We start from the raw sequence: 18,980 nt of genomic DNA on the forward strand, positions 1-18,980 counted from the left end.
GGAGCATGAGGGGTTGGGGAGTGGAGTATCATTGAATTTTAGCATTGCACAGGGCACTGCTGAAATTTGAGAGCCCAAAGTCTGCCACTGCCATGACAACATAGCATCATACTATGCATAACCTTGCAAAGGAACCTTAATATAAACATAAAAATGCAGTGCACAGCAGTTTACTACATGTTGAAAAGGGAAATTCACAATCACACTAAATAAACCACCTAGTAATCTCCACCAGGAGCTGCTTGTCCAGGGAGGTATCTTGGTTGTAAATCCAACAAAATTCTGCAGACGTGGCAGTTGTATTATTACACCTCTCTGACCAGCAACATAATGCAGAAAGGGGTCTTGTGTATCTGCAGAGCAGTCCCTCCTGCCTCTGCTCCTCAACACCTTTTGTATTTGCATAAGCCATTTCGGCAAGAGACCAGACTTTGGACCACCATCCCACCAATGAGAACTATATGGAGGACGTCCAGTGCTTGGCTATCTCTAGCTGGTCAGCAGCCTTCGAGATTGGGTCTTAACTGCCCAGATCAATTCCCAACAAAAAGGCCAATTAGCTTACACCTGCCCTGCCCTGCCCACCTTATTTCACACTGCTGCTGGCCAGCTCATCCCCTACCACCTAGCAACCCCATCACCTACTGATGTCAGAGGCGCAGTTTGCCACAAGGTCCCTAAAACCTACAGCTGGCTCTGCTTTTTCTTGTACTTACAATGCTGATGTTTCTTAAGTTTGCTCATAAACAGAGGGATTTGTGTTCTCCGTTAAAACAAACAGCCCCTTGTGTTAATCACCACCTGATTGGAAAAAGACTCTGCCCACCATTAATTTCTCAAAATCCCATTTGGAAGCCATCTAGTGTTCATTCCCAGATTCTACAGCAGTGAATATGGTAAACAAATGATAACAGGGTGTTTTGTTTTGTTTCACTTTGTCTGATAAATAATTTCTGCCCCTTGTCTGTCCTCAATTGCCTGCCAATCTATTTCATTGGGTGGCCATGGTTTCTAGTTATTTTGAGTGGAAGGAGAAGTCTTATAAACTAACTCCCATCTTCCTTTTTGCTCAATCTGAACAGTCTTTGCTCATGGAGAATGTGCTTTCAATATATGATTTTCAAGCTTTTATTTACCTAAGAGAAAGGAGCATGTGGGAAGGAAGTCCAATGGCCATCCCATAACTATAGCCTGGAAGTAAATAGCTATTAACGTACACTACATAAATCTGTTGTTGTTGTTGTATTTATATTTATATTTATATCCCGCGCATCTGACTGGGTTTCCCCAAAAACACTGGGCGGCTTACAGCGTACATAATAAAACATCAAATATTTAAAAAACAGAATATATTATACAGACTATTAATAAACCAATAAATCAACAGAAACAAATACTAATATGATTGGGAAGTTGGTTTGGATGATAGATTTGGGTACCACCAATCCTGTGACTTGATGTATCTAAGATGCGAGTCTACAAGAAGTGGTCAAACTAGACTCTTTGTTAACAGTCTTAGCCAAGCCTGCTAAGCCCCCTTTTACATATCTTTGGGGCTTTTATGGAAACCTAAGGGAAAGCAAGATCTGTTGCAGTGCTAACGCTGTGAATCCCTCCATTCTCTCTTTTTTAAAATTAAATTTTATTAACATATAAAACACATACATTTACACAATTACACAATACATGTACGTAACACACTACCTTATTTTCATAACATAAAACATAGCTCCATTACTCTATATAATACTTACCTATACAGTACATACCAACATACCTACACACCTACCCCACACAAACACCCACCAAGTGACTTGACTTCCAGCTGTTCTTGTTACGCTACTTTATTTTTCCAATTAGCTTAAACACATTTCATTATTTCTTTAATCTTTTCTTCTATCTTAACTTTACTCTCCTTTCACTCTAATCATTTTCTGGATTCGCTCAATATCTGTCAGAAATTTTACTTTTCCCACATAAATTTTGATAAAGATAGCCCACTCTTTATTCACTTTTTGTACCATATCTCCTCATCCTCCCTGTTAGTTCAGCAATATGGAAGTATTCTATCATTTTAGATAACCAGTCTGTTTTAGTTGGGACGCTGCTGCTTTTCCAATTTTTGGCAATCAATAACCTTGCCACCATAGTTGCATACATAAATATTGGCCTGACCAATCTTTTTATTTCCTCTGACATGATGCCTAGGAGAAAGGATTCTGGGTTTTTTTCCAAATGAAAATCTAAACATCTTTTTCAGTTCGTTATACATATTTTCCCATTCTCTGTTCACAAACCCTTCAACATTTCTCTGATGGAAATAGTGACGTCCCATTCCATAACGATAATTTTACTATTTATATCCCAAACATCTTACTGGGTTGCCCCAGCCACTCTGGGCAGCTTCCAGCAAATATAAAAACACAATAAAACATTAAACATTAAAAACCTTCCCTATACAGGATTGCCTTCTGATGGCTCAGGGGTCGGATAACTCCATACCATCCAAAATTTATCCAATGAAAATAGGGATATCCTAAGGAAAAGTGAAACATTCCGGGGTCAAATCAGAAACTGGGACAGCTTCTCTAATTCAGGGAGGACCCTGGCATATAGGGACACTTTGGAGGGACTGTGTTCAGGTTCTATATATGTATTAAAAAACCCATATATCCTAAAGACACCAGTCTCCATTGTCCTTCATTCTAAGGAAACAGGGCACTTGGTACTCCCAGAGTCTCTCACCATTCAGGGGTGGCATGTAACAATACATATTCAAAATTTAAACCGGTGTAAAATCTGATGAGGAATCAAGCAATTGGCATTTTATCAGGGTAGTGGCTTCACACAAGGGATGTGTGTCATGTGTGCTTTAAATGAATGGTGTGGATCTGCCCAGAGTGGAAGAAAATGTATCATGCTGAAAGCAACCTGTCCTTACAAAAGCCACAGACATCTCTGGACACAAGTACAGACCTTCGTGTATAAAAATGAAACGTAAAGGAGCAGTCCCAGCCCAAGAGGTCTCCCATTCCTAGCACTGATTAGAGTTCTATATTAGCCCCTTACTCTTCCCCTACCAAAGGGTTGCCCATGACTGACAATCTGCAAACACAGCTCAGCTGAGGCCCCAAAGAATAACTTGGTTGGTAGATTATGGGACTTTATCTCATGGTTGTTCAAGCCCCAGTTGGGCAAAAAAATTCCTGCATTGCAGGGGGTTGGAATAAATTATCCTTTCCTTCCAACTCTTTTATACACAGAAAAAAGTGTGAATGTTTGTTTGTTTGTTGTGCAGTTGGATACAAAATGTGGACTGGAGTGGGGCCATCACGAAGTTGGAAAGCTGATGTGTGGTTTGAAAAATTGGGGTGGATGAAAATCAAACACATTATGTGTAAGCATTTATTAAGCACTTTAACTGCAAACTACAGGCTATTGCAGAGACAAGAGTGTACACACAAATTATGTAAAGGGAGAATGTGCTCAGTTTTCTTCCATTCTTAAACTCCCCAGACCATATTAAATCACTTTCTTCTTTCTGGCTGGAACCTCCTCTTCTTCCCCTTTCGGTCAGGTAACGCTTCATCACATTGAAGTAAACACTCCTAAAATACTCCTGGTTTTGCACCTGTTATTGAACTAAGGCGGATAGATGGATGAATCCCTGGTGTACTACAAGCATCCTATGGAGAAACCCACCACGGATTCAGGGTGTAAGGAAGGAGCAGGGCACATTTTGTATTTGTTTGGTTTTTCCTTTTTTGGTGTGTGGAGTCTGATGCAGAGTTCGATCTGCTGGAAAATCTGCTTTTAAAATAATTTTAAAATCATTGCTCCCAAACAACCTGCTTCTGGCTGCCAAGGAAAAATGCAGAACCCTCCTGTGTTTTCTTCCATCTCCCTTTTCTAAAGGCATCATCAGGTGGTTTCAGCTGCAGTCTGCTGCAAAGACTGAGCCTCAAAGCTGCAAGGGGCCTGCTGCATCTGTATCCTGTTGCAGAGGAATGAATCTAAGCGGCAGAGAGGCAGAGAGGGCAGGAGATGAGGCGGCTGCTGAATTAACCAATGGCAGGAACTAATGTCTTAGCCTAATATACCCAACTGCCGGTGGTACCTGCTGGAAGTGTAAAGCTGCAAATGCTGAGATATTTGGGGTTCATGCCAGAAAATTCTGGGAAGGTATAGTGATGGAAAACAAAGAATGCACTGTGATAAATGGTTATACTTTACCCAGGGACCCTTTAATTCTCCTCTTTGGATATGTTAAAGAAAATTGTACTAACAGAGGACAGGGAATTAATCAACATCTATTAACTGCTGCCAGAACCTAGGAGCCAACTCCTAGGGGTCATGAGGGCTTCGGCACACACAATAAAATACTTGTGGGCACCAGGCCCCCACAAAGTTGATGGGCATTCCCATTCAGATGGTGTGTGTGCAATGTGTCATGTGATTGATTATGCAGGGAGGGGCTTACCTGGGCCCCCACAATATTTTATTCAAGTTGGCACCCTTGTGCCAGAATTATTATTGCCTTATTGGGGAGGAGGTAAGAACACCATTCTTGAGAGAATGGATAACTAAAATCTGGAACAAGGTATGTGTGGTTAAGCTTACATATATGGTGAGAACCAGAGGGCAGACATCAAGATAATGGTGTGTGTGTGTGTGTGTGTGTGAAACTGAGTCTTTTTCATCTGTTCGGCCACTGAACAGGATGCTGGACTATGGGTCACAGACCAGATCCAACATGCTTGTCTTATGTACTTAAGACTCATCCTTTTTAAATAAAAAAAAAGTTGGTGAGATCCTGTAGTTTTTTTTTTGTTTTAATTGGCTATAAAGATTTAAAAGATTACTGGTTGTAAATAGAACGGTAGATTGATTAGTATGGTGGTTTTGTTTCTGGTACTTGATTTTGATTATGCTTAAGATGGTATAATAGGATGATACTGAAATGTTTGGAGCCTTGTGACGGTAGCTAGCCTAAAAGGCGGCTTATAAATGATAAGATAAAATAAATATAGAACTAATATTATGCCTAGCATAATAAGATAATCGCAGGGAGGCCCTCTTCGATTGCAGGAATAGAAGTGCTTCACTGAGCGTCCCTACCAGCTGTTACAGCTGTTGCATCCGGGCTTGCCGAGCAAAGCATTCTGGGAGGTGTAGTTTGAAAGTGTCCAATCTCTCCCTCCCTCCCTCCTTTAAAAATAGGGAACCACAACTATGCACCGAGGTAAACGGTATCGTTGCAAAGAGCCTTAGGACTACCCGACCTTTCCCCCCTAGATTTACATTTATTATTCTCAGTATTATTGCAATCTTTTTTCGAATCGCCCTGAAGAGCTACTTAAATATGGGTGTGATCTTAACTCCTACTCTCTATTTACTCTAGAGTAAGCACAAAGCGATGCATGCAGTCAATCAAGGTTTTGCAATGTGCCGCTTGTCTAAATCGTAAAATAGTATTTATTCTGGGCTGGGGAGGAAGACGGGAGAGGAAATAAATAAACCCAGAATAATAGACTACAATTCCCAGGATGCTGTGCGCCCTCGCCCACGTGACTCCTCACTAAATTCATTATCTTTTACCGAGGCATTGAATGTAGGCGGAACCTGATCGAGTGGAACGAACTTAATTGCGTGCAGACGGCAACTCGCCTGCTGCTTCTGCTGGAGGAAAAAACGAAGAGGTGAAGAAAATACTGCAGCAAGATGATGCAGGCAAGTCTGTTTCAAAATTGTAGATGGTGTCTATTTAATTTACTTATTTAATTGGAAACAAATTAAAAATGCGGAGCTTGTTTTTTTTAAAAAAGCAAAAGTTTCTGGACAAATTCTCCCCGGCTCGTGTTGCTTTCATTCGTGCTGAGATCGATGCTGATCCAATTTTTATAAACAAACGCCGGACAATCAACTACTTTACTATAACGTAACTGTGCCCAGAAAGTAGCCTTTATTTAGCTCTTTAAAAGCGTCGTAATGAAATTTCGATCGCGATCTTAATTTGCACGCTGGGCGAGTCAGCGTCTCCATCTGTTGCCTGTTTACCAGGAACAGACTAATGTTTTGTTGTGTTCTTTGTAAAACAATGAGCCTTATTTTGTCCCTAATTGGGGGCGGGTGGTGGTGGAGAGAGAGATTTTGGGATGACTTTCCTTTTAAAGAGAAGTTGATGTACATCTCTTACTGTCTGGCGAGTTTCATCGGAAGCTGCCTCACGCAGAGTCAAACCATTGCTCATCTAGCTCACTATTGTTTACACACACTGACTGGCAGCTGCTCGTCAGGGTACTGTTCCCATTCCTACCTGGAGATGGCAGGGACTGGATCTGGGACCTAATCTAAGCCATGGGTAGGCAACCTAAGGCCCGGGGGCTGGATGCAGCCCAATCGCCTTCTCAATCCAACATGCGGACGATCTGGGAATCAGCGTGTTTTTACATGAGTAGAATGAGTCCTTTTATTTAAAATTCATCTCTGGGTTATTTGTGGGGCATAGTAATTTGTTCATCCCCCCCCCAAAAAAATATAGTCTGGCTCCCCACAAGGTCTGAGGGACAGTGGACCAGCCCCCTGCTGAAAAAGTTGGCTGACCCCTGTAATCTAAGCAGATGCTGTACCATTGAGCTGCAGCTATTAAAAAGCTTGCCTTAAAAAGGTAAAGGTAAAGGGACCCCTGATCATTATGTCCAGTCGTGGCCGACTCTGGGGTTGCGGCGCTCATCTCACTTTATTGGCCGAGGGAGCTGGCGTACAGCTTCCGGGTCATGTGGCCAGCATGACTAAGCCGCTTCTGAGCAGCGCACGGAAACGCCGTTTACCTTCACGCCAGAGCGGTACCTATTTATCTACTTGCACTTTGACGTACTTTCAAACTGCTAGGTTGGCAGGAGCTGGAACAGAGCAACGGGAGCTCACCCCGTCGCAGGGATTTGAACCGCCGACCTTCTGATCAGCAAGTCCTAGGCTCTGTGGTTTAACCCACAGCGCCACTCGCGTCCCATTCCCTTGCCTTACAGACACTTAATCCTTGAGTTGGGTTGGGGAGATATATCTTGGGTCCAGAGTGCATGAATGCAAACTTTAGATTTACGGTATAAAGAAAATTTTGGTCCAGCTCTCCCAGTGGCTATGCACCATGCAGACAGCTCAGAAGACTCGTAACTTCATAGTATATAGAAGACTATGAAAATGATTGGGGTGGGGTGGGCTGGATTGGGTTGTTGCACAGGCTTGCCTAATCACCCTGAATTGTGCACCCAGAATTTGCTGCTATGCTATAGAATCCCTCCCTAAAAATGTCTGGAAGTGGTGTAGTTAGGCAATTTCAGACTCTGGACTTCATGGTTTTACAAGGGTGGCCCTCTTTAGATGGAAATGTGTATTATTTCACTTACTTCAGAATGTAATGAGAGAGCCCTGATGCTCTCCTACTGACCCAAAATCCTCCCTTACAGTGCCACCTTTGTTGCCACCAGCCATGCCTCTGTCCTAGGTCTGACACTTATCTCCTCCTGATCTTTGGGAGAGGACAGGATAGTACAGGAGGAGGTGATCCCCCAAGTATCTTGGCCCCAAGCTAGGGTTTGAAAGGTCCTTGCTAAATTGTGCCTGAGAGGTAATTGGTATGGCTATGGGTGTAAAATGCCCCCGCACAGACTTTCATTCCTCCCCCACCCCCATAACCCCCTGTCCAGATAGATGGGTTTCCTGCTTCAGAGTCAGCACAAGAAAGGCAACTGCTGGTGCTCATTCAGACTAGTGGAGCCAGAACCAATGAGAGGCAGAGCCAACTAATTCTGGTCTAGTCCCCTGCCATCCTTCTCCCTTCTGGCTTCTACAAGGGCTACACTTGAGACTAAGCTGGCAGGCAGGGCCACCCCCTGAACTGGTTGCAAGTAAAAGGGCAGACAGGCAGGAGCAGTTGGGGTTGATGGGGCAGTGCCTAACTGGATGAGCCTAAACTGGACTACCACAAGGTAAATGGGCAGCAGGAACAGAAGAGCCTTTGCCAATGTGAAATAACCCTTGGACTGCTGTGTGGATTTGCAACCTGAGTTTCAGTCCAAGCCAATCCCATTGTCTTCCCAAAAGGCAAGTGGAGGACAGGAAAGAGCTGGAGAGTGGGGGCTGGTCCATTGGGACAAGTGGAGCCCTGTTCCACCAACCTCAGCCAGCCTTCCTACTCCCTGCTCTCCTACTTACAGTCAGTCTAGGGCATGCCAGTCAGCTTCCTCCTTGGTTTCAGTGTTGCCCTTGTAGAACTCAACAGGGAGGAGGGCGGGGGGAAACTAGACTGAGTTGTCTCTGTCTCTCGTTGACTATGGCACCATCTGCCTCAATGGGCACCAATCACCACTGCATCTAGGTATTTCCTACTCATTCCGAAGGCCAGCAATTGAAGAAAAGTTGTCTCCCAGAGGGCACCAGCCACTACTGGGTTTGGAGGTGAATCTGATGTAACTTGACAAGGCTCTGAATTTTCTTGTTGCAATCCCATCCCCCTTCCCATTTTCTCTAATGGCTTTTAAATAAGTATTTTGCTAATTAAAATAATGCAACATGTGTGTGCATGAAAAAGGCAGTGGGGTGATATGAGTCATGCTTCCTCAATGGGCTTTCCCAGTATAACCAGAAGCTGTTATTTGGTTCCTTGAAAGTAGGTTAGACAGTACTGCTTCCGCATCCTGACTACCTGCCTGTTTACTCAGGAAGTCCTACTTGAGTATGTGCCAAACTGTCCCACCTTAGTAGAGCGATCCTGTGCATGCATACTTGGAAGTAGGTCTCAATAGGCCAGTCTCATTCTTTTGCATTTGCTGTAACAGGCTGATGCAACTTCCTATGGAAGAGGACTCTGATGTTTATTGTAGTCCTCAGCATAAACACTATGAGAACAAGCCAGTCAAAGCAAAGTCCTTTTAAGTCCCCTTGATTTCAATGTGAGAGAGTGCTATTCTTATTTTATGAGAAGTCCCACTGCATTCATTTTAGGGATGGATGGAGAAATCTGATTCAGTTGACAAGCCTGACTAATTTATTATTATTATTATTATTATTATTATTATTATTATTATTATTATTATTAATTAAATTTCTATACCACCTTCATCTGAGAATCACAGGGCAAACAAGACTTTGTGTATCCCTGTAAATATGCCAGGGAAGGGAGAAAACAGCCCCAAGGGCCAAGTGTCTCCCTCCAGTGTTCTTTATTGGACCTTTGGGACTCACCCTAGGCCATACTCCTTCCTCAGCTGTGGCTTCTTTGTTCAGGCCATACCCCTCACTGACCAGAAGAGAACGTAGATCTGATTCTCATGCAGAATGAGCCTTAGTTCAATTCCGAGTGTCTCCAGGCAGGTCTGGGAGAGACTTCCAGCCTTGAAAGCCTGGAGAATCACTGCCGGTCAGTGTAGTCTAGTGTTCCTCAACCTTGGGTCCCAAGCTGTTATTGGACTACAACACCTGTCATCCTTAGCTAGCAAGACCAGTGGTCAGGTATGATGGGAATTGTAGTCCAAAAACAACTGGAGACCCAAGGTTGGTAAACACTGCGTGGACAATACTGAACTAGGTAGAGCAGTGGTCTGGCAGCTTCCTATGTTCCTCAGGAATTAGTGAAACATAGGAAATTCTCCAGTTCTCTGTTCTCCCTTCATGTGATCTGCTAGAAGTGTTTACCCTATTATCCCACTGATTAGAAACCACAGCTTTCTTCCCAAGCTCTTTTGCAATGAAAGAATCAGTCCTGGTTCTGTTTCCGCCTCCATCTCTTTCATTCACAGCAACCCAATAATTGCGACCTCACACCTAGGCATGCCCAGTCTTGTGTGAATTTCCTCAACTCCCATTGGAGTTTCTTTGCAGACGGTGTATGTTCAACTTATTGCTTTAGGTTGAGCATTAAAAATCTCAGTATTGTTGACACTGGCAAGCAGCAACACCCTTGGGTTTCAGACAGGAGTTTTTCCAGTCCTACCTGGAGAAGACAGCGTTTGAGCCTGGGACCTTCTGAATGTAAAGAAGATTAGGTTTACAGTATTTTAATTTAATTAAAAAATTACATCCCACTTACTGAGAAATTGCCTCAAAGTGGCTTTTAAGAGATGTAGTTTTGAATGCTTTAATTATTGTGAATATACTTTTTTAATGATGTGAACTGCCCTGGACTCCTATGGGAGGAAGAATGTGATAGAACACAATCATAGTTATTGATAATAATAAATTATGCAAGAGTGGGGAGCCTGTGGCCCTCTAAATCCAGCCAGATGGGTGGAGTAGAAATAATAAATTATTATTATTATAAATGTTTTTGGACCCCATCTACCCCCAGCCAGCAAGCTCAGTGGTCAAGAATTATGGGAGCTGGAGTCCAGAGACATCTGGAGACCTAAGGCTGAAAAACACTGATCTAACCCATTTTCTTCTCTGGCTGGCAGTGGCTCTCCAGAACTTGAGCAGGGATGGGACCCAAATACGCCATCCACTCCATAGGCTTTTGCAACTGACCCTGAGAATCTGCCTCTTAGGAAATCAGCTTTTGCATAATACAGTTTTGGTTCTCCTCTCACATTCTCAGTTTTGCATGTTTCAAGAGAGATTCAACTTGAAGTGAACAATTTCTGTTCAAAGATCCGACACAGGTGTGGAATTTGGCACCAAGAAACTGGTGCTGCCCGGAATTCACTGACCCTGTGAATGAGGGATTTGCAAAGACGCTGACCCTGTTTTTGACCATACCGTAATAGAGCTTCCACATTAATAAGCAAAACAATTAGTTGGAATAAGATGACAGATAATCATAGGTTGGGATGATGAAAATGGCACATGATAAAGAACTTCCTTGTACAGAATCAAACCAGTGGTACAGGTTGTCAAATATAGCCTATGTTACTGGTTGAGTCGCCCTGACACTTGTGGTAAATTACATATACACAGAGAGAGACAGACACACACAAGGTCTGTGACTGACTGGTCATCTGGAGGTTCCAGGGATCAAACTAAGAGCTTCTGGGTTCAGAGCCTACATTGGCTCCCAGTACATTTCCGAGCACAATTCAAAGTGTTGGTGCTGACCTTTAAAACCCTAAACGGCCTTGGCCCAGTATACCTGAAGGAGCGTCTCCACCCACATCGTTCTACCCGGACACTGTGGTCCAGTGCCGAGGGCCTTCTGGTGGTTCCTTCGCTGCGAGAAGCCAAGTTACAGGGAACCAGGCAGAGGTCCTTCTCGGTAGTGGCGCCCGCACTGTGGAACGCCCTCCCATCAGATGTCAAAGAGATAAACAACTACCTAACATTTAGAAGACATCTGAAGGCAGCCCTGTTCAGGGAAGTTTTTAATATGTGACATTTTAGTGTATTTTTAATCTTCGTTGGAAGCCACCCAGAGTGGCTAGGGAGACCCAGCCAGATGGGTGGGGTAACAATAATAAATTGTTGTTGTTGTTGTTGTTGTTGTTGTTGTTGTTGTTGTTGTTGTTGTTATTGTTATTCCACCAAGCTCCTAACCCTAAAACGTATTTAGTTCTAGCTCCTATCAGTACCAGCCACACCTCAGTAGAGTAAAATAGTGAATGACTATAGAGCCATGAGAGAGCTGGGAAGCAGACATCACTCCATCAGCTCTGCTATGACAGGCCAAGTCCATCAGGCCTCCTCTCACCTCAGCTGCCATTCCACCAGACCAGGAGCGATGGGAAGCAGGGCTCATTTCATCAACTTTGTCAGAGGCCCCACTCCACCAGGCACCTCCTGCCCCTCTTGGTCAATATAGGAACAACAATTTAGAAACTTGCGCCTGAGTTTTGTTTTTCCTCTTCCTTCCCTTCCCTTTTGCCTTGTAGGTGTAAGCCTTGTGGGTAAGAACTGCCTTGTTTTGATTGTGTGTAAGCTGCTCTGGGAGCCTTTCTGGCAGAACAGCAGGGTGCAAATACTCTCAATAAATATAGGATGCAAGCCCTTATCACACGTTCTATGTACAGTGGTACCTCGCAAGACGAATGCCTCGCAAGACAAAAAACTCGCTAGACAAAAGGGTTTTGCGGTTTTTTAGCTGCTTCGCAAGACGATTTTCCGTATGGGCTTGCTTCGCAAGACGGAAACGTCTTGCAAGTTTGTTTCCTTTTTCTTAACACCGTTAATACAGTTGCGACTTGACTTCGAGGAGCAACTCATAGAACGCGGTGTGGTAGCCTTTTTTGAGGTTTTTAAAGACTTTGGTGATTTTTGAAGCTTTTCCAAAACTTTCCCGACACCGTGCTTCGCAAGACGAAAAAAATCACAAGACGACAAAACTCGTGGAACGAATTAATTTCGTCTTGCGAGGCACTACTGTATATAGAGTGGGCACTTCTGGGGTGTATGGGGTGTTAGGGGAGGGGCAGTACCTTTGGTGGAAGCTTCCAGCATGCAAGAATGGGCACACCTTGGGGATGGCTTCCCTTGGCCGGGTAAACCAGGCGAGGGTAGCTGCTGGGTCTCAAACCCTCAGTGAGTGAAGGGCTTCCCCTGCATGCAAAGACAGGCTCCGGCAAATGGTGCAGCTGAGACCAAGATTGGGTCCAGCGGTCAAGACAGGGGTTTATGCATGTGCTGTAGAGGGAAGTGACAAAATTTGGGGCAGCAACCTGGCATGCAGTTCTTTCCTGCCATTTTCACAGGGGAAAAGTTGGTGTGTGGCAACACTGTCCAATGATGTTAGATGTTGTGCTGCACTGTGCCCGCTGGTGTGAATTAAATTTAACATGGCATGCTGGTATATCAGTCAACACCCCTCCCACCCCCCGATAACACAACAGGTACTACTGCAGTTTGAAAAGAAGATCAGAAAATGGGACAGGAGAACTTACACACTGTTCCTCATGTCATGCACTTTTGGTCCTGGTGTTGCCCTTGTAGGACTCAGAAAGGAGGAGGGTGGGGGAAGCACTAGAATTAGTGGGCACCACCTCTCATTGGCCCTGGCACTACTTGCTCTTGGGCTCCTTGCTTTCTGCCCTACCAGTCCCAGTGGATCAATTTGCGTCAACCTGGTGCCTTCCAGATCTGTTCAACTACACCTCCAACTGTCCCAGCAATGAACAGTCGTGCTTGCTGGGCCTGATGGGATGTTGGCAGGGCACCAGATTAGTGGAGGCTGTTCAAGATCTTGCATAAGCCTGCCCTGGATTTAGGTAATTAGATTTGGGGCTCTGGCTTATTAAACTGGCCTATCAACCAGGAACCTAGTAGGGCTACTTTACATATACTAGGGTAAATTGTGCATAAATGTGTGTGTGTGTGTGTGAAGATAATATGCAAAACAAAGTGTATCAGGAGAAGTTTGCACTAACATGTTGGTGAATTATCATGAGCACTTAAAAAAGAATTGCACGCTGACGTGGAATTGTGGAGAAATGAAATTAAGACCAGATAAGTGAGAAACTGAAATTGACAGATTCATTGACCCCTAATTCTGGAGGTAAAGGAGAAATTAGTGGATTGAATTGGACAGAGGAGAAACTGAGATTGGCAGATTCACCCACCCTTGGTCCATAGCTAGCCCCAGAAACCTTGCCAGTGTTTCCTCTTTGTTAATTCTTCCTCCTTCCCATCCATCCTCTACAGATGTTTTTCTATTTCTCGGACAAAGTGGTCCTTCTTTTTGACTTCTGGAAAACGCACACCCCAGCAGGTAAGAAAACAGCCTTATCTCCTAAGTAAATTTGAGCTGCTGAGGCAAACAAGAAAGGTCCTTGAGGATGAGGGAAGATTATATGAAACCTTAGCCTCAGAAACAAAGATGACAAAGCTTGCTCTGTGCCATGCATAAGACTTCCCTAGGCAACTGACTCCCTAGAATGCTTGGCTTCGTAATAGGCCAAGAAGGAAGAAGTCAAACAAACATAACACAGGATTTATCCATACTGTACTTAGTTTTTACCCTACTCTTTCCAGACACAGGCTTGCACTTTAAAATTCTTGTATCTGAGCACTCTTTGCCCTGGAGCTTCCCCTGCAAAAAACTACTCTTTAGTGCTCAATTGGAGCAAAGGGTGATTCTGCTTTTCCAGAGATTGCTGTTTGCTTATAAAGATTGGGGTTTTGTGGGGAAAGCTCTGGAGCAAAAAAAGGGGGGCACTTGGACACAGAGTTTTAATACTCTGCTGTGCATGGAAAGAGCAGTGGAAATGTCAGTGTGGAAAAGCCCATAGAAGACCAATTGTTCATAATATATCAGCCGTGGCTCAGTGGCAGAGCATCTGCTTTGCATGTAGGAGGTTATGGGTTCGATCCCCAGCATCTCCAGGTAGAGTTGGGAGAGACATTACCTAACTACATGGACCATTGGTGTGACTTGGTATAAGATAGCTTACTCTCCAGTCTCGTCTCTGTCATGCATGGTGTGGTAAAAGAATGGGGAGTTTGTGAGAACTGCAGCTCCCTTCAGGGGCAGAGAAGGTGATTAAGGAGAACTTCCTTCATGCCAAGGGTACGGAACCTGCTGCTTTCCAAATGATGCCGAACTACAAATCCCACAATTCCTGACTACGGACCATGCTGGACTTTGTGCAAGGACATCTGGATGCTAATTCAGGGATTGTTGGATATATGTGAAAGGTAGAATAGGTCTGGAAGAGACTCAACCTTCACCCCACCTCCCCAAATAAAAGTTTAAGAACACCCCCCCCCCGCTTTTACGCACAACAGTTAAAAAAAAGATAAAAAACATACAGACACAGAGTTAAGGGAGGATGGACACAGGCACATGAGTGAATTATGTAATTTACTTGAACACACACAGAGCACATGCCTTTTGGACAAGGATATAATTGTTGAGGCTCTGGTAGGTTTCTTGAGATCATATCCAGCTCCCTACAGATGAGCAAAATATAACAAAATATAAAAAATATTACAAAATATAAAATAGAACCTTAAAATTGTTGATTAAAAACAGGTATGTAAAAATGTTTGAAAGATGGATAGCAAAAGCAATGCTGCACTTGCTTCTTGAAAATTTGACATTGTAATCCTACACATGTCTACACCTGGGATTAAGTCCCACTGAGTTCTATAGGTCTTACTCCTAGAAAAGTGAGTGGAAGGTTGCCGCCTGAATCTCCTTCATTTCCTTTCACTCTGGAAGTCTTATTGAGCCTCCTGCAGCTTATTGTTGTTTTGATAAAGAGGGTATTTATAATAATGAATGATCTTTTGATATGAGCAGGTCTGATGTAACTGTTTTGGATATCATTACCATGCTTGCCTCTTAATAGTTGTATTATCAGCGTATTATCAGTACACCATTATCTTTATTGCATTTTAATATTTCAGCTGTGCCACAGAGTGCTAAAAGTGCATATAAAATGAATACTCCTTGATTTTCCCCTCCCAGAAGTAAGCTTATCTTAACACACACATGGGCTAGAAACTTGCACTCTTAAAAAACGCCAAAACGCCCCCCAAAGATAAGGTTCGCAGGAAACGGAATCCTGCAGTTGAATTATGCAGTCTGTAGTTACACAGAGGTTTGGGAATGGTTGTGTACAAATATATTTTTACACCCACCCATCCCAGCTCCAACCATAAATCTGTTTTTTTACCCAACAGGGATGGTGTTCTCAGTACTGGTGATCATGCTGCTTGCGGTGTTGTACGAATTCATAAAAGCTGGCAAGGCGAAAGTGCTTCAGTACACAATGCCGCCATCCATTGCCTCCAGCATCAGCCAGGAGACCTTGAGAGAGCCAGAAAGGGCATCTATTAACACGGGCCTGGAACAGCTAAGCAGCTCCCCAAAGAAGTAAAAAAAATGGGGTGGGGTGGGGAAGCAAACAGCAATCTGCAGAAAACCTGTATTGACGTTTGCTCTTATTCCGCTTTAAAGGGCGGGTTTTCATGGGAAAAGCTCTGGAGGGGAGGGGCAGGGAAAATGCATTCAGACACAGAGCTTTAAAGTGCAGACTGTGCCTGGAAAACATGGAGGGAAGTTAAGTGTAGATAAGCCCTGACATTTGTTTCTCTTTCCTTTTGGAAAAGTTGGTTTTCATGGCATGTCGTCCAGACCCTGCTCCATGTGATCCAAGTGGTCCTCGGTTACCTGGTGATGCTGGCGGTGATGTCTTACAACACGTGGATCTTCCTGGGAGTGATTGCGGGCTCTGCCATTGGCTACTACATAGCATACCCACTGCTCAGTCCCAGATAGCAGCACTGGCATCAGCGCAGGAAGATGGTTTAACAGTGCTGATTAACTGGAGACTCCTGCCTTGGGAACAGATCTGTGGTGCTTGGAATACTGAACTGGGTAAACAGGAGTCACCCTGTTGTAGTTCCAAGATCCTTTCCCCTGCTCCCCATCCTCTGACTTCCACAGGCAGGGCATTTAAACCTTCTACCTTTTTGAGAATGACTTTTTGTCCTTTCACTGGAATTTATTTGTAACTGCCTTTACTAAGTGCCTTGGAACAAATGCTCAGTAGCTAGAACTGAGATGTTTTGCTTTTTAACCTCAGGATGTGTAACAGTGGTACCTCGGGTTACAGACGCTTCAGGTTACAGACGCTTCAGGTTACAGACTCCGCTAACCCAGAAATAGTACCTCGGGTTAAGAACTTTGCTTCAGGATGAGAACAGAAATCGTGCTCTGGCGGCGCGGTGGCAGCAGGAGGCCCCATTAGCTAAAGTGGTGCTTCAGGTTAAGAACAGTTTCATGTTAAGAACAGACCTCTGGAACGAATTAAGTTCTTAACCCAAGGTACCACTGTATGTAGTCAGCTGAGCCTTGCACTGTCCACTCTGACTGGTAGGAACTCTTGAAAGTGAGGTGCGGGGGCAACTTTACCAACCCCGCTATGCTCTGTCCTCTGAGGGGGTGGAACCCATGCCAACTTCATTCAAATCACATGTTGTGCTATTCGGTTGCATTCTCTTGCGGGCTTCTTAGTGTAGGAGGGCAATGGTGGAGATATATAAAATTATACATAATGGGAAGAAATGGGATTAGGAGGAATGTCCCCCCCCACACTTCTCATAAACCTAGAACTGGGGCCATCCAATAACTTAGAATGGTGGGAGACTCTAGCATTCAGGAGGGAAGTGCTTCTTCACACAGCACATAAGTAAATAAGCTATGGGATGCATTACTGCTATAGCCATCAACTTGGGCAGCTGGACAAATTTCACAGAGGATAATGTTACAGGTGGCTGCCAGTTGTGATGACTAGGTCCTACCTCTCCAACACGCCTCTGAATCCCAGTTGCTGAGGATCATGAATGGGAAAAGAGCCATTCAGCGCCATGTCCTGCTTACAGGATTCCCATAGGCAACTGGTTGCCCACTGCCAGTGTCACAGGCAGGATGCTTCTGAATCCCAGTTGTTGGAACCCACAGGAGGGGACAGGACTCTGGTGTTTGGGTTCTGCTTAAGGGCTCCCAATGGAAGTGTCTGGTTGGCCACTGTCAGAACAGGATACCAGAGTATTTTGGCCACTGGTCTGACCCAGCTCCTCCTCTTTTGTCCACTGTGAGAACAAGCTGCCAGACTATATGTAAAGCCTTTGGTTTTGACCAATAGAGCTCTTACATTCTTTTATTTTTCTGGGGGTGGGGATATTGGATTCAGGGCACAAAAGGGAAGACTCTGCATAATTAACATAAGGGACTCACCACCACATGGGTGAGGCTGTAAAGAGGGGGGGAATCAAATGTTAGCCTCACTAATGCCTTGCAGGACTGGGTCTGGTCAATGCTTGGGGGACAGAGAGCTGCCTCATACATAGTCAGGCCATGGTAACAGTACCACTTTATTCTGCTTTGGTCAGACCACACCTGGAATACTGTGTTGGGAGGATAATGTACACAGGGTGTTTAGCAAGGATAGCCTATGTGGTGCCTTCTGGATATTGTTGGTCTGCAATTCCCATTGGCGCCCCGTCAACATGATCAGTGATCAGAGATTATGGGCACTGTTGTCCAGCACAACTAGAGGGCGCCATTATGGCTCCAGATGCTGAACCAAGGAAAAACGTTTGTGTGGCTAAATTAAAAATGAATGTGCTATGAAATCTGATGCAAAAATCAATGACAAATAAAATATTTTACTTAACACATCTGATTTCAGAAGTTTCTTTATGGTCTTCAAATTAGGTGAAGGGTGTCTCAGGTTGTTCCTGCATGTGAAAACTACACTTTCTTCCCCAAAACTGCTTAAGCACGTTCAGCACATACCTCTGTGGATCATTCCAGACTGTTGCTACTTTTGGCTGGGATTCAATCACAAGCTGGCAAATTCAGGGCGAGCCATCAAAGGTGATCTGATGCTCTTGTACAGCATGCCCACTTGTCTTCCCCGCCCCGCCCCAGCCCAACAAAAAATGCAACTTTCTGAGCTAAGGAAAGAATGGGAAAGGCAGCATAAAGCAAGGTAATCACGTTTGCCATATGCTAGCCTCTCCACAAACCAAACAGAATGGATGCCCAACAAACGGGTGGTGATGGCACACCACCTAGCACACAGAGCAGGATGAATGCAAAGCAAAGAGGTTGGCTGTTTCATGGTTGGCTAGAGAGCCCATCCTAAGGGAGGGTTAAAAATGCTTAAATTGTAGATCAGGACAAAAAGAGTTTTGGCTGGGGGAGAATAAAAGAGGCTGGAGTTATCAGTAGTAGAGTTTGGCTGTCTGAGAGTCTTACAGGGGAGGAGGATCCTGTATCCCAGACAGCTACTGTTGGGACTCCTAAGGCCCAGGCAGCAAAGCCAATGGACATTGATGATTGTTGTAAACCACCTGGATTTTATGAATAGCAGTGGATAGATAGATAAACAGAGATTATGGGAGTTCAACAACATATGGTGGTCCATAGATTCCACCCCCTCCATCCTTTGAACCAGACTCAAGTGAGGAAGAATGCAGGAGGGCCACAAGTGCATTTAGATGTGAGGGGTTATTGCATTAGTTTTCTTGATTGTAATGCCAACACATCC

General features: G+C 44.2%; 1 protein-coding gene across 3 annotated transcripts in view; it reads left to right on the top strand.

Annotated features, from left to right (window-relative positions):
* The first annotated feature begins 5,538 nt into the window (after nucleotides 1-5,538).
* Nucleotides 5,539-18,980, top strand: part of SLC31A2 (solute carrier family 31 member 2) — a 537,879-nt gene continuing 524,437 nt past the window's right edge. For 2 of the 3 annotated variants that reach the window (XR_014004249.1, XR_014004250.1), the window contains exons 1-4: nucleotides 5,539-5,730; nucleotides 13,621-13,687; nucleotides 15,604-15,796; nucleotides 16,033-16,547. Coding sequence is in view for 1 of the 3 variants with exons in the window: in XM_081179871.1 (XP_081035997.1) it covers nucleotides 5,722-5,730; nucleotides 13,621-13,687; nucleotides 15,604-15,796; nucleotides 16,033-16,201 (438 nt within the window). In the remaining 2 variants the exon portion in view is untranslated. Of the gene's footprint in view, nucleotides 5,731-13,620; nucleotides 13,688-15,603; nucleotides 15,797-16,032; nucleotides 18,104-18,980 lie in introns of those variants that run through there. The other variant, XM_081179871.1, reaches the window with a different exon arrangement.

The sequence above is a fragment of the Podarcis bocagei genome, assembly GCF_964188305.1.
Source record: "Podarcis bocagei genome assembly, chromosome: Z".
Classification (NCBI taxonomy): Eukaryota; Metazoa; Chordata; class Lepidosauria; order Squamata; family Lacertidae; genus Podarcis; species Podarcis bocagei.